Source organism: Rana temporaria, chromosome 1 (assembly GCF_905171775.1).
Source record: "Rana temporaria chromosome 1, aRanTem1.1, whole genome shotgun sequence".
Taxonomy (NCBI): Eukaryota; Metazoa; Chordata; class Amphibia; order Anura; family Ranidae; genus Rana; species Rana temporaria.
Window position 1 is genome coordinate 339,507,118 of NC_053489.1, and position 12,280 is coordinate 339,519,397.

A 12,280-nucleotide genomic window follows, 5' to 3' on the forward strand; every position below is an offset into this window, starting at 1 on the left:
GGGTCGTTGTTTACAAGTTAAAATCTGTATTTTTTGCTAGAAAATTACTCCGAACCCACAAACATTTTTTTTCCCCTAGAGAATAAACACAGTAAGAAATTACTTCATGAAAAATAGATTACAGGACCAAAAACAACTTCCCGCCTGGCCTATAGCAGAATGACAGCGGGGCGGTGGATCAGTTATCCTGACTGGGCGTCATATGACGTCCAGCAGGATAACAGCCGCCGCGCGCCTGTTGGGGCACACATCGCGGCGATCGGTGGTGCGGTGTGTCAGTTTGACACAACGCTACACCGATCTTGGTAAAGAGCCATTGATCGGCTTTTCATCATGGCTGATCACAATGTAAACAGGAAGAGCCATTGATTGGCTTTTCCTCACTCGCGTCTGACAGACGTGAGTAGAGGATAGCCGATCGGCTGCTCTTCTGAAAGGGGGGTCTGTGCTGTGATTATCAGCGCATCCTGCCCTCAGATGCCTGCCCAGGACCACCAGGATGCCGCCGGGACCACCAGAGATGGCAACCACACTGGACCACCAGGGATGACCCCTCTAGACCACCAGGGAAATGCCAATCAGTGCCCATCCACAATGCCTACCAGTGCCGCATATCAGTGCCCATCAGTGCTGCATATCAGTGCCACCCATCAATGCCTCCTACGAGTGCCCATAAGTCCTGCCTTATCAGTGCCCATCAGTGAAGGAGAAAACTTACTTATTTACAAAATGTTATAACAGAAACAAAAGAAACATTTTTTCTTTTCAAAATTTTCTTTGTTTTTTTTATTTGTTTAGCAAAAAATAAAAACCGCAGAGGTGATCAAATACCACCAAAAGAAAGCTCTATTTGTGGGAACAAAATGATAAAAACTCTGTTTGGGTACAGTGTAGCACGACCACACAATTGTCATTTAAACAGCGACAGCGCAGAAAGCTGAAAATTGGCTTGGGCAGGAAGTGCCTGGTATTGAAGTGGTTAAGCTAAGCCAGGGTATAGGACAGCTTCTGTGTAGATTTTCAGCTGACACGGAGGTGACATTGTGGGAGAAAACAGGAATTTCAGCTACCCCAGAGAGGTAAAGCAGGGTTTGACAAAATTTGCTTGGAATCTAGGAGCCAGCTAAAAAAGTTAGGAGCCAGAAAACACACCCCGTCCCGACGAGCTTGCGCGCAGAAACTAACACATACGTGAGCAGCGCCCGCTTATGTAAACGGCGTTCAAACCACACATGTGAGGTATCGCCGCGATTGGTAGAGCGAGAGCAATAATTCTAGCCCTAGTCCTCCTCTGTAACTCAAAACATGCAACCTGTAGATTTTTTTAAACATCGCCTATGAAGATTTTAAAGGGTAAAAGTTTGTCGGCATTCCATGAGCGGAGGCAATTTTGAAGCGTGACATGTTGGGTATGTATTTACTCGGCGTAACATTTATCTTTCATAATATTAAAAAAAATGGGGATAACTTTACTGTTGTCTTATTTTTTAATAAAAAAAAGTGTAATTTTTTTCCCAAAAAAGTGCGCTTGTGAGACCGCTGCGCAAATACGGCGTGATAGAAAGTATTGCAACGATCGCTATTTTATTCTCTAGGGTGTTGGGATAAAAAATATATATAATGTTTGGGGGTTCTAATTAGAGGGAAGAAGATGGCAGTGAAAAATAGTGAAAAATTACAGAATTGCTGTTTAACTTGTAATGCTTAACTTGTAATACCAACTGCCACCACCAGATGGCGCCAGCTCACACATCTGGTGGTAATAACTTGTAATACCAACGGCTCACCACCAGATGGCGCCAGCTCACAAAAAAAACTTTTTTTTTTTTGCCCACCTTCCAAGCCAAGTCGCCAGGACACCATTTCTAGTCGCCATGGCGACCTGGCGCCCGGGATTTGTCGAGCCCTGAGGTAAAGCACAACTATTATAATAATTGAAGAGTTACCATTCAGTTTATTACAAGTGCCCTTTTTAAAAGGGTTGTAAATAAAAAAAAAACATTTTTGCTGAAATTACTGATTACAGGGTATAGAGACATAATACTGTATTGGGGTATAGCGCGCTCCCGCGTATAGCGCGCACCCCTAAAGTTGCAGCGGATTCCTGTGGAAAAAGTTTTTTTGTACTTACAGTTTTGGTGTCTTGTGCGGCGTCCATCGGCGGCCTCGTCGGGTACGGTGTCCGTCTGCGGCTTCGGGTGTCCTCTTCGTCGGGTCCGGCGTCCTTTTGCGCGTCCTTGCGTTCTCCCCGCTCGTTTCCCGCGCCGAGTTTGAATACTGCGCCAACATATACAGAGCGCAGTACACTCGTGTATTGTCGGGCAGGCTCGGCAACTCTTGCGCTGACGTCCTGTACGTCCAGGACGTGAGTGCGGAAGGAGCTGAGACTGCCCGACTATACCCGAGTGTACCGCGCTCGGTATATGTCGGCGCAGTATTCAAACTCGGCGTGGGTATCGGCGTATACCGCGCACCCACGATTTTGCCCTGATTTTCAGGGCAAAAAAGTGCGCGGTATACGCTGATAAATACGGTAGTTAACTGATTCCTTTGAAAAACAATAAATAGATCCAAATCAATCATATATTGTACCTGTAGTTTCTAGTTTCGTTTTTGCATGTTGTTTCCTGCCTCTCTGCCTTACAGAGCATACAGAGCCATAGAGCAGTGATGGTTTGGAAAACGAAACTAGAAACTAGACCCACAGTAATCACACCTCCTTGAAGTTAGTGACCACAGAGAGAAAGCTCCCAGCACTGTGGTCATCAGGAAACAGACAACCAGGAAGTGTGGAGATCAGAGAAGAATTACAGCAACTTGAGAGCAAAAACGAACAATGAGGACATGAAAACAGCACTGCATTAAGGTAAAGGAAGCTATTAAGATAAAAAAAAAAAATTTCCTTTACAAACCCTTTAAAGGGGAGGTTCACCCTAAAATTGACTTTCTCTTATTACACTGCCCCCCACATTATAATACGATTATGCCTATTAGGTTTTCTTTGATGCTGTACATACCTTCGTACAGCTAATTCACCCGTGGCTTCCGGGTTGCGAGTCCCGCGGGAGTGGGCGTTCCTAACATGCTGGTGATTGACGTTTTGACAAAAAACAAGCTCCCCCCTGTCGCGTAAGCCGCGTCACGATTGGCGAAAGGAGCCGAACGGCGAGTCAGCGCTATACTGCGCCTGCGCATCGCCGTTCGGCTCCTTTCGCCAATCGTGACGCGGCTTACGCGACGGAGGGGGAGCTCGTTTTTTGTCAAAACGTCAATCACCAGCCCACTCCCACTCGAAACCCGGAAGCCACGGGTGAATAGCTTTACGAAGGTATGTACAGCATAAAAAAAAAACTAATAGGCATAATCGTATTGTAATGTGGGGGGCCAGTGTAATAAGGGAAAGTCGTTTTTAGGGTGAACCTCCCCTCTATTTTTAACATTAGATTGAGGCTAATTACGGTAAGCAGAATCAGGTTTTTTTTTTTAAATCAATGCAGTACTTACCGTTTTAGAGATAGATGTTCTCCGCCGCTTCCGGGTATGGGCTGCGGGACTGGGCGTTCCTATTTGATTGACAGCCTTTCTGACCGTCGCATACAGCGCGTCACGAGTTGCCGAAAGAAGCCGAACGTCGGTGCGCAGGTGCCGTATAGAGCCGCACCGACGTTCGGCAACTCATGACACGCTGTATGCGACGGTCGGAAAGGCTGTCAATCAAATAGGAACGCCCAGTCCTGCAGACCATACCCGGAAGCGGCGGAGAACATCTATCTCTAAAACAGTAAGTACTGCATTGATTTAAAAAAAAAACACCTGATTCTGCTTCCCGTAATTAGCCTCAATCTAATGTTAAAAAATTTTTTTCGGGTGAACCCCCGCTTTAAGCAAAGGAGAATAAATGTGTGAAGCACCATCATAAGAGAACACTTATGATTTTTCTAGAGGGATGAGTCAATTCTAAATCACGACGTGGGGGAATAAACTCAAGAAAAATGGTTCTAAATAAATCTGTAGACGCTTGCAGAGAAGAAAATAAACATAATTCTATATATGTGTGTATATACAGTCAGGTCCATAAATATTGGGACATCGACACAATTCTAATCTTTTTGGCTCTATACAGCACTGGATTTGAAATGAACAACATGTGCTTTAACTGCAGACTTTCAGATTTAATTTGAGGGTATTTACATCCAAATCAGGTGAACGGTGTAGGAATTACAAGTTTGTATATGTGCCTCTCCCTTTTTAAGGTACCAAAACTAATGGGACAGATTATCAATCATAAATCAAACCTTCACTTTTTAATACTTGGTTGCAAATCCTTTGCAGTCAATTACAGCCTGAAGTGTGGAACGCATAGACCTCACCAGACGCTGGGTTTCATCCCTGGTGATGCTCTGCCAGGCCTCTACTGCAACTGTCTTCAGTTCCTGTTTGTTCTTGGGGCATTTTCCCTTCAGTTTTGTCCTCAGCAAGTGAAATGCATGCTCAATCGGATTCAGGTCAGGTGATAGAGTTGGCCATTACATAACATTCCACTTCTTTCCCTTTAACTCTTTGGTTGCTTTCGCATTATGCTTCGGGTCATTGTCCATCTGCACTGTGAAGCGCCGTCCAATGAGTTCTGAAGCATTTGGCTGAATATGAGCAGATAATAATATTGCCCGAAACAATTTTGTCAGCAGTCACATCATCAATAAATACAAGAGAACCAGTTCCATTGGCAGCCATAAATGCCCACACCATGACACTACCACCACCATGCTTCACTGATGAGGTGGTATGCTTTGGATCATGAGCAGTTCCTTTCCTTCTCCATACTCTTCTCTTCCCATCACTCTGATACAAGTTGATCTTGGTCTCATCTGTTCATAGGATGTTGTTCCAGAAGTGTGAAGGCTTTTTTAGATGTTGTTTGGCAAACTCTAATCTGGCCTTCCTGTTTTTGAGGCTCACCAATGGTTTCCATCTTGTGGTGAACCCTCTGTATTCACTCTGGTGAAGTCTTCTCTTGATTGTTGACTTTGACACACATACACCTACCTCCTGGAGAGTGTTCTTGATCTGGCCAACTGTTGTAAAGGGTGTTTTCTTCACCAGGGAAAGAATTCTTCGGTCATCCACCACAGTTATTTTCAGTAGTCTTCCGGGTCTTTTGGTGTTGCTGAGCTCACCGGTGCGTTCTTTCTTTTTAAGGATGTTCCAAACAGTTGATTTGCCCACACCTAATGTTTTTGCTATCTCTCTGATGGGTTTGTTTTGTTTTTTCAGCCTAATGATGGCTTGCTTCACTGATAGTGACAGCTCTTTGGATCTCATATTGAGAGTTGATAGCAACAGATTCCAAATGCAAATAGCACACTTGAAATTAACCCTGGACCTTTTTATTTGCTCCTTGTAAATGGGATAATGAGGGAATAACACACACCAGGCCATGGAACAGCTGAGCAGTCAATTGTCCCATTACTTTTGGTCCCTTAAAAAGTGGGAGGCACATATACAAACTGTTGTAATTCCTACACTGTTCACCTGATTTGGATGTAAATACCCTCAAATTAAAGCTGAAAGTCTGCAGTTAAAGAACATCTTGTTTGTTTCATTTCAAACCCATTGTGGTGGTGTATAGAGCCAAGCAGATTAGAATTGTGTCAATGTCCCAATATTTGTGGACCTGACTGTGTGTGTGTGTGTGTGTGTGTATATGTATGTATGTATGTGTATATATATGTGTGTGTGTGTGTGTGTGTGTGTGTGTGTGTGTATATATATATATATATATATATATATATATATATATATATATATATATATATATATATATATATATATATATATATATATATATATAATTATATATATATATATATATACACACAGACACACACACACACACACAGGGCTCGACAAATCCCGGTCGTCAGGTCGCCATGGCGATTAGAAATAGGGTCCTGGCGACTTGGCTTGGAAGGGGGGCAAAAAAAATGTTTTTTTTGTGAGCGCTGGCGCCATCTGGTGGGGAGCCGTTGGTATTACAAGTTATTACCACCAGATGTGTAAGCTGGCGCCATCTGGTGGTGGCCGTTGGTATTACAAGTTAAGTATTACAAGTTAAATCGCAATTCTAATGTTATTTTTCACTATTTTTACTGCCATCTTCTTCCCTCTAATTAGAACCCCCAAACATTATATATATTTTTTTATCCTAACACCCTAGAGAATAAAATGGCAATCGTTGCAATACTTCCTGTCACGCCGTATTTGCGCAGCGATCTTACAAGCGCACCTTTTTTTTTTTAAAAATTGCACTTTTTTTAATTAAAAAATAAGACAACAGTAAAGTTATCCCCATTTTTTTTTTTATATTATGAAAGATAATGTTACGCCGAGTAAATTCATACCCAACATGTCACGCTTCAAAATTGCGTCCGCTCGTGGAATGCCGACAAACTTTTACCCTTTAAAATCTTCATAGGCGACGTTTAAAAAAATCTACAGGTTGCATGTTTTGAGTTACAGAGGAGGTCTAGGGCTAGAATTATTGCTCTCGCTCTACCAATCGCGGCGATACCTCACATGTGTGGTTTGAACACCATTTACATATGCGGGCGCTGATTCAGAGAGACCGGCGCATCTTTAGATAGGCGTAGCGCATCTGATATGTGCTACGCTGACGTAACTTGGAGAGGCTCGTACTGTATTCACAAAGCACTTGCTCCCTTTCTTGCGCTGGCGTAACGTAAAATGGCCGGCGTAAGCCCGCCTAATTCAAAGTAGCAAGGCAGTGGGCGTGTAGTATTATAATGAAGCGTGACCCCATGTAAATGCATGGCCGAACGGCGCATGCGCGCGCATGCTCAGAATCACGTCAAATTTACTCCCTAAGATACGCCGGCTCCAACCAATACGACGTCAACGTAACCTACGCCCAGCCCCATTCACGTACGACTTACGTAAACAACGTAAAATACGACGGCTGTTCCGACGTCCATACCTTAACATGACTTACCCCTGCTTTATGAGGGGTAAAGTTACGCCGGACGTACGCCTTACGCTAACGGCGTAGCTTACTGCGGCAGGCGCAAGTACGTTCGTGAATCGGTGTATCTAACTCATTTACATTTTTAATGCGTAAATCTACGGAAGCGCCCCTAGCGGCCAGCGTAAATATGCACCCAAGATACGACGGTGTAGGAGACTTACGTTCCTTGAACTTACGCCTCATATCAACAGATACGTCGGCGTAAGTTCTTTCTGAATCCCGGCCCTAGACCTTACAGTTAAATTTGATGGTGACCGTTTGTGGACTGCAGTTTTCAAGTCAATCCACAGATTTTCAATGGGGTTTAAGTCTGGGTTCTGACTAGGCCATGCAAGACATTCACCTATTTCTCCTTCAACCACTGTGTGGTCATTTTTTCTGTGTGCTTTGGGTCATTGTCATGTTGGAAGGTAAACCTTCTTCCCTGGGCAGCAGACTTAAGAATATGATGGTATTTTATTTTGCCCCATTAATTTTTCCTTCTATCCTGACAAGTGCTGGATTTCAGGCTGCAAAGCAACAAAATGTGATTAATTTAAAGGGGGTGATTCTTTCCTATATCCGTTGTATTAGGAATATGAAATGTTGGAGTAACAAACACATTGAGAATGTGCCTGATTTATTTCCAGCCACCCTTTCACTGCCAGGTCCGTACGGCATGTGGATCTACAGAACCGCTTGCAGGACCTCATTCCTTGTGTTATAAGCTCAAGTTCACTTCAAACTTCGATCTGATCAGTGGATAACAATCCACTGATCAAAACTATAACTCCAAAACAGTGCCTCCTCCACCCCCCCCCCCCCCCCACTATGGCAGAGGCTACACTAAAATTTCTTCCTGCCTTACACTAAAGTACATCCCTTTCTCACCTAACTAATCCCTACAGCACTCCTCATCATACACTAACCCTCCTCCCCCCCACCCTGATCTTGACCCCCCCCCCCCCCCCCCCCCCCCCCACCGCTACACGATGATTCCCTGCAGCTTCCCTCCTCTGCCCTTCCGCCGGCCTATATGGTACAGGGGACACTCAAATGGCGGGAAAAAATGTATACCCCCCTGCCGCCATTCTGGATGCCCCCGTAGTGCCTCATATTCCCCATCTCCGGGACACCTTCCCGCACTGCAGCTTGCCAGCTTTCCCTTTCCGCCTCCCACCAGCTTGTATGCTGCATGGGAGGCACAAATGGGGGGTTATGGGGAAGCACTCTGACCCCCCCCCCTTGCAGTGCCCCCACATTTTAGATCTCCTGGGATCACTCCTTGACCTGCCATCCACCAGATTTCCCTCCCCACCTCCTGCCCACAGCAGCTGCTGCTCGGGAGGAGTCCCGGATCGCAAGCTGTCAGGATGGGGGCGGGGGGCTGGTATATATGTGTTTACCAGCCACCTTTCTATCCTAGGTAAACGTAGTGAGCGATCGGTGTCGATCACGCCTATGTTCAGCTGTCACTGTGGCATAGTAAACCGTGTTTACTATGCCACCGTTTTTGAATGAATGAGAGACGCTATTCAGAGGCTTCCATCCATTCATACATTTTGCAGCTCAGCCTGCAGAGAGAGGAACTGAACTCTTCAGTCCTTTTCTCTGTCTAAAGAAAGAGACATTAGAGGTCTGTTTGGACCCCTGATGTCTCTCCAAAGACCTCCAAAGAAAAAAAAATGGTATCTGTTACAAAAAATTATTGTTAAAAAAAAAAAAATCATAGCAAGGCCCCTTTCACACAGGCACCTGCGTGTGACAGAATACGCTTGTTTAGCAGGGGATTGGTCTACTAATCCCTCTGTGAATGACAGGTCCATCTCCGCTCCTCTATGGGGAGATCGTGTGAAAATGGACCGCCTGTCCATTATCATCTGATCTGCCAGACAGATGGAAAATAGGACCACCATCCATCTGTTTTTTGCAGGCAAGATCGGATAGCGGCGGATGTCAGCTGACATCCACCGCTCCATAGGGGAGACTGGAGGGTTTGATCAGGTCCGCCTGAAAAACTGACAGGTGGACCTGATTAGACAGCCTGTGTGAAAGGACCCTAAGGGTAGATTTAGACATGCATCTAAATCGCGCTTGCCTCTGAAGCCCAAGGCTACTGATATGCGGTGAGGAAGCTAAGCGGTGCCTGTCTTAACCCAATTTTTTATGACAAATGCGTTGCAACTGCATGCATTGCACGCAGTTGCATGGCATTGCGGCGCTTACCCATTAATTTGACTGTGTAGCATTCGGCAGGCGGCATCACTACAAGTCAGTTTAACTTTGCCATGGTCACAAAGCATTGCATCCCTAGCAAGTAAACTCCCCCGTCCGCTGCCTATTGTAGCTTGAGGGGTGTAGCTGGTGGGTGACAGAAACGCAGCTTAATCGTGCACTTTTGCTGCCCCCCAACTGCAAGTCGAAACAAAGCCTAAGGCCTTGTTCACGCAGGACATACTACAGGGGTGTGTTTAGCTGCATAGGGATGCACAGGTGTTCCATGCATCCCCATGTAGGCCCATTGCTGTCAATTGGGACACAGCAGCTGCAGGAGAATGCACAGGTACAAGCTAGCTGTACAATAATAATACGGCAGCTGCAGGAGAATGCACAGGTACAAGCTAGCTGTACAATAATATTATAGATTAACACTTGATCTTATCGATATCTCATAAACCCATTATGAGTCTACCTTTTAGAGGCTATTCATTCTTATTTCTGTTAATGTTGGTCACCATCATATTTCTGTACTGGATAAAATCCGACAAATTCTGGACTATGATAAATAACGCAGCCTACGTTCTGACTGAGGCCAGCAGCACTATTGCTTCCTACCCCAATACACAGTTTGCTTCCCTTTGGGGTGTTTGGGAGGGGAGCAATATCCTTTTTGCATGTTCGGGCGTCAGGCCCAAACCAATGGGTGACACACGTTTTGACTATGCATGCCTACCGCCATAATATCCAAGTACAATTGTATGACAGGAACTATTGCAGATTATGTTTGTCTTTTATACTTTAACTTTGCATGTTCAAAACCTCAATAAAAATAATTGAGTTATGAATACATACTTGAAAAGATATTTTTTTTAAACCAGAGTTTAGTGTCACTAGGAGTTGGGCAGTTGAATAAGTAATCATTAATTGGGTATGTCCGCAGAGTCATGTTATTGTATTAGCGTGCATTATCTAGTACAGGGGTCTCCAAACTGCAGCCCGAGGGCCAGATGTGGCCCTTTGCTAGCTTCTATCCGGCCCTTGGGGCACTATTCCTTCCACTGATATGAAGCACTATTCCTCCAACTGACAGCTACAATGGGGCACTCTTTCTCACTGATACCAATGATGGGATACTATTCCTCCTATTAATAGTGGCACTACCCCTCCTATTGACCACCAATCCTGAGGCCATATTTATTTTCAATGATGCCAATTTTTTTTTGCCCCTGCTGGCCACAATCCGGCCCTAAAGTCTAAAGGACAATAAACTGGCCCTTTGTTTAAAAAGTTTGGAGACCCCTGATCTAGTATATTATAAATGTTTAACGTTTGTTTGCATTATGGATTTATGGTCAGGATTTTTCCACAGGTTGTAATGCTAAAGAATGAAATTTACCACTGCAAAGCATCAGGGGTTTTTCTACGTCTGGCAGCTGGAGGTCTCATAGCTGATAATAACATCCATTCAAACACAGAAGCAGGAGTGGATATACGCAAAGGAGCCAACCCTGTGATATTGGTATGCAACACTCTGGAATTTGTATATTTACTTACTTAGTAGAGCTCTATAGCACTTACATTTTACTGCAATATAGGGCAGGAGACCTAGATAGATAGTCGTATGCAAGTTCAAATTTGGTCTGAGTTCAGGCCCCTGTACCTTGCATTGTAGGAGGAAATTAGGCAGCTTTGCAAACATGCTTTTATTTCATTTTATTTTTCCCCCTTTTCCTCTGTTGAGGCATAAGGGAAGCTGAGGAATGTTATAGCTCAGATATTTTTTATCTGATAGCTTTTAAACCTGACTGTGTTTTCACATTCCTATTTTAGTCTAGCTGTTCAAAGATTTCATCCACAGCATTTGTCTTGCTGTAAGACCAAATCTGTTCTGGGCCCATTCAGGGCATGGTAATGGGATTTCTTTTAGGGCTTTGAGGCCCCATTCACATGGGGTGGATCTGCTCAGGGAATGCCACCAGCTCAGCGAGAGATCGCTAAATCGATCTCCGCTGAGGTCCGTCTCTGATCACCGAGCGGGGAGGGACCTGTAAGATCCCTGCTGGTCTCTATGGGGAGATTGGACGAAAACTGACAGCATGTTAATTTTCATCAGATCTCATCCGATCCGCCAAGATGGATGGTAGGCGTATCGCCATACGTCTGTCTTCAACGGATCGGATGGCAGACGGGTGACAGCGGACACCTCTCCGCTGACATGCACCTGCCCATAGGAGTCAATGGATGGCCCGCTTGGATCTGCCTGAAAAACGGACAGGCAGGTTCAAGCAGGCTTATTGTGTGAAAGGGGACTAACTTTCTTATTTTCCCCCTCTAACTTATTAGCCTGCTGGAGCCCTTTTAAATTTACTGTGTCGGTTCTAACCCAACTATGGGGTTGATTTACTAAATGCAACTATCCTGTGCACTTTGCAAGGGCAGTTGCTCCAGAGCTTAGTAAATTAGGTAAAGCTTCAATTTACAAAGAATACCCAAACACATGCAAAGAGAAAAAAAAATAGCATTTTTGCTTGCACATGATTGGACGATGAAATTCAGCAAAGCTCTCCATCGTTTATTAAGTTCTGGAGCAACTGCGCTTGCAAAAGTGCACAGTTTTGTTTGTTTGCCTCTAGTAAATCCACCCATACGTTGGTGCTTAGGCCCCTTTCACACTGAGGAATTTTTCAGGCGTTTTAGCGCTAAAAATAGCGCCTAAATACCACCTGAAAAACTCCTGCCCTGCAGTCTGTGTGAAAGCCTGAGGGTTTTTACACTGGAGCAGTGCGCTAGCAGGACCGCTCCAAAAGTCCATCTTTATTTTTTGCGCTATAAACAAAAATAGAGCGACAATTTCGAAAAAAAATCTATTTCTCTTTTCGTCCATGGACGGACACAGTTCCTTAAATCTTGGCAAGTGGGTTATGTTCCCTGTTTACAGGAGAGGACTAGGCAGAAACATGTTAGATAATTAAATACATGTAACATTAACAGAGTTGAACAGCCCTGCCCAGAGGGCAGTCCCTCGAGACATAACCCTCC

At 44.6% G+C, this 12,280-nt stretch overlaps 1 protein-coding gene across 1 annotated transcript in view; it reads left to right on the forward strand.

Annotated features, from left to right (window-relative positions):
• FBXO10 (F-box protein 10) overlaps positions 1-12,280 on the forward strand; it is a 151,131-nt gene that overhangs the window by 27,112 nt on the left and 111,739 nt on the right. The window contains exon 5 of the mRNA XM_040361489.1: positions 10,611-10,760. Coding sequence (XP_040217423.1) covers positions 10,611-10,760 — 150 coding nt within the window. The remainder of the gene's footprint in view (positions 1-10,610; positions 10,761-12,280) is intronic.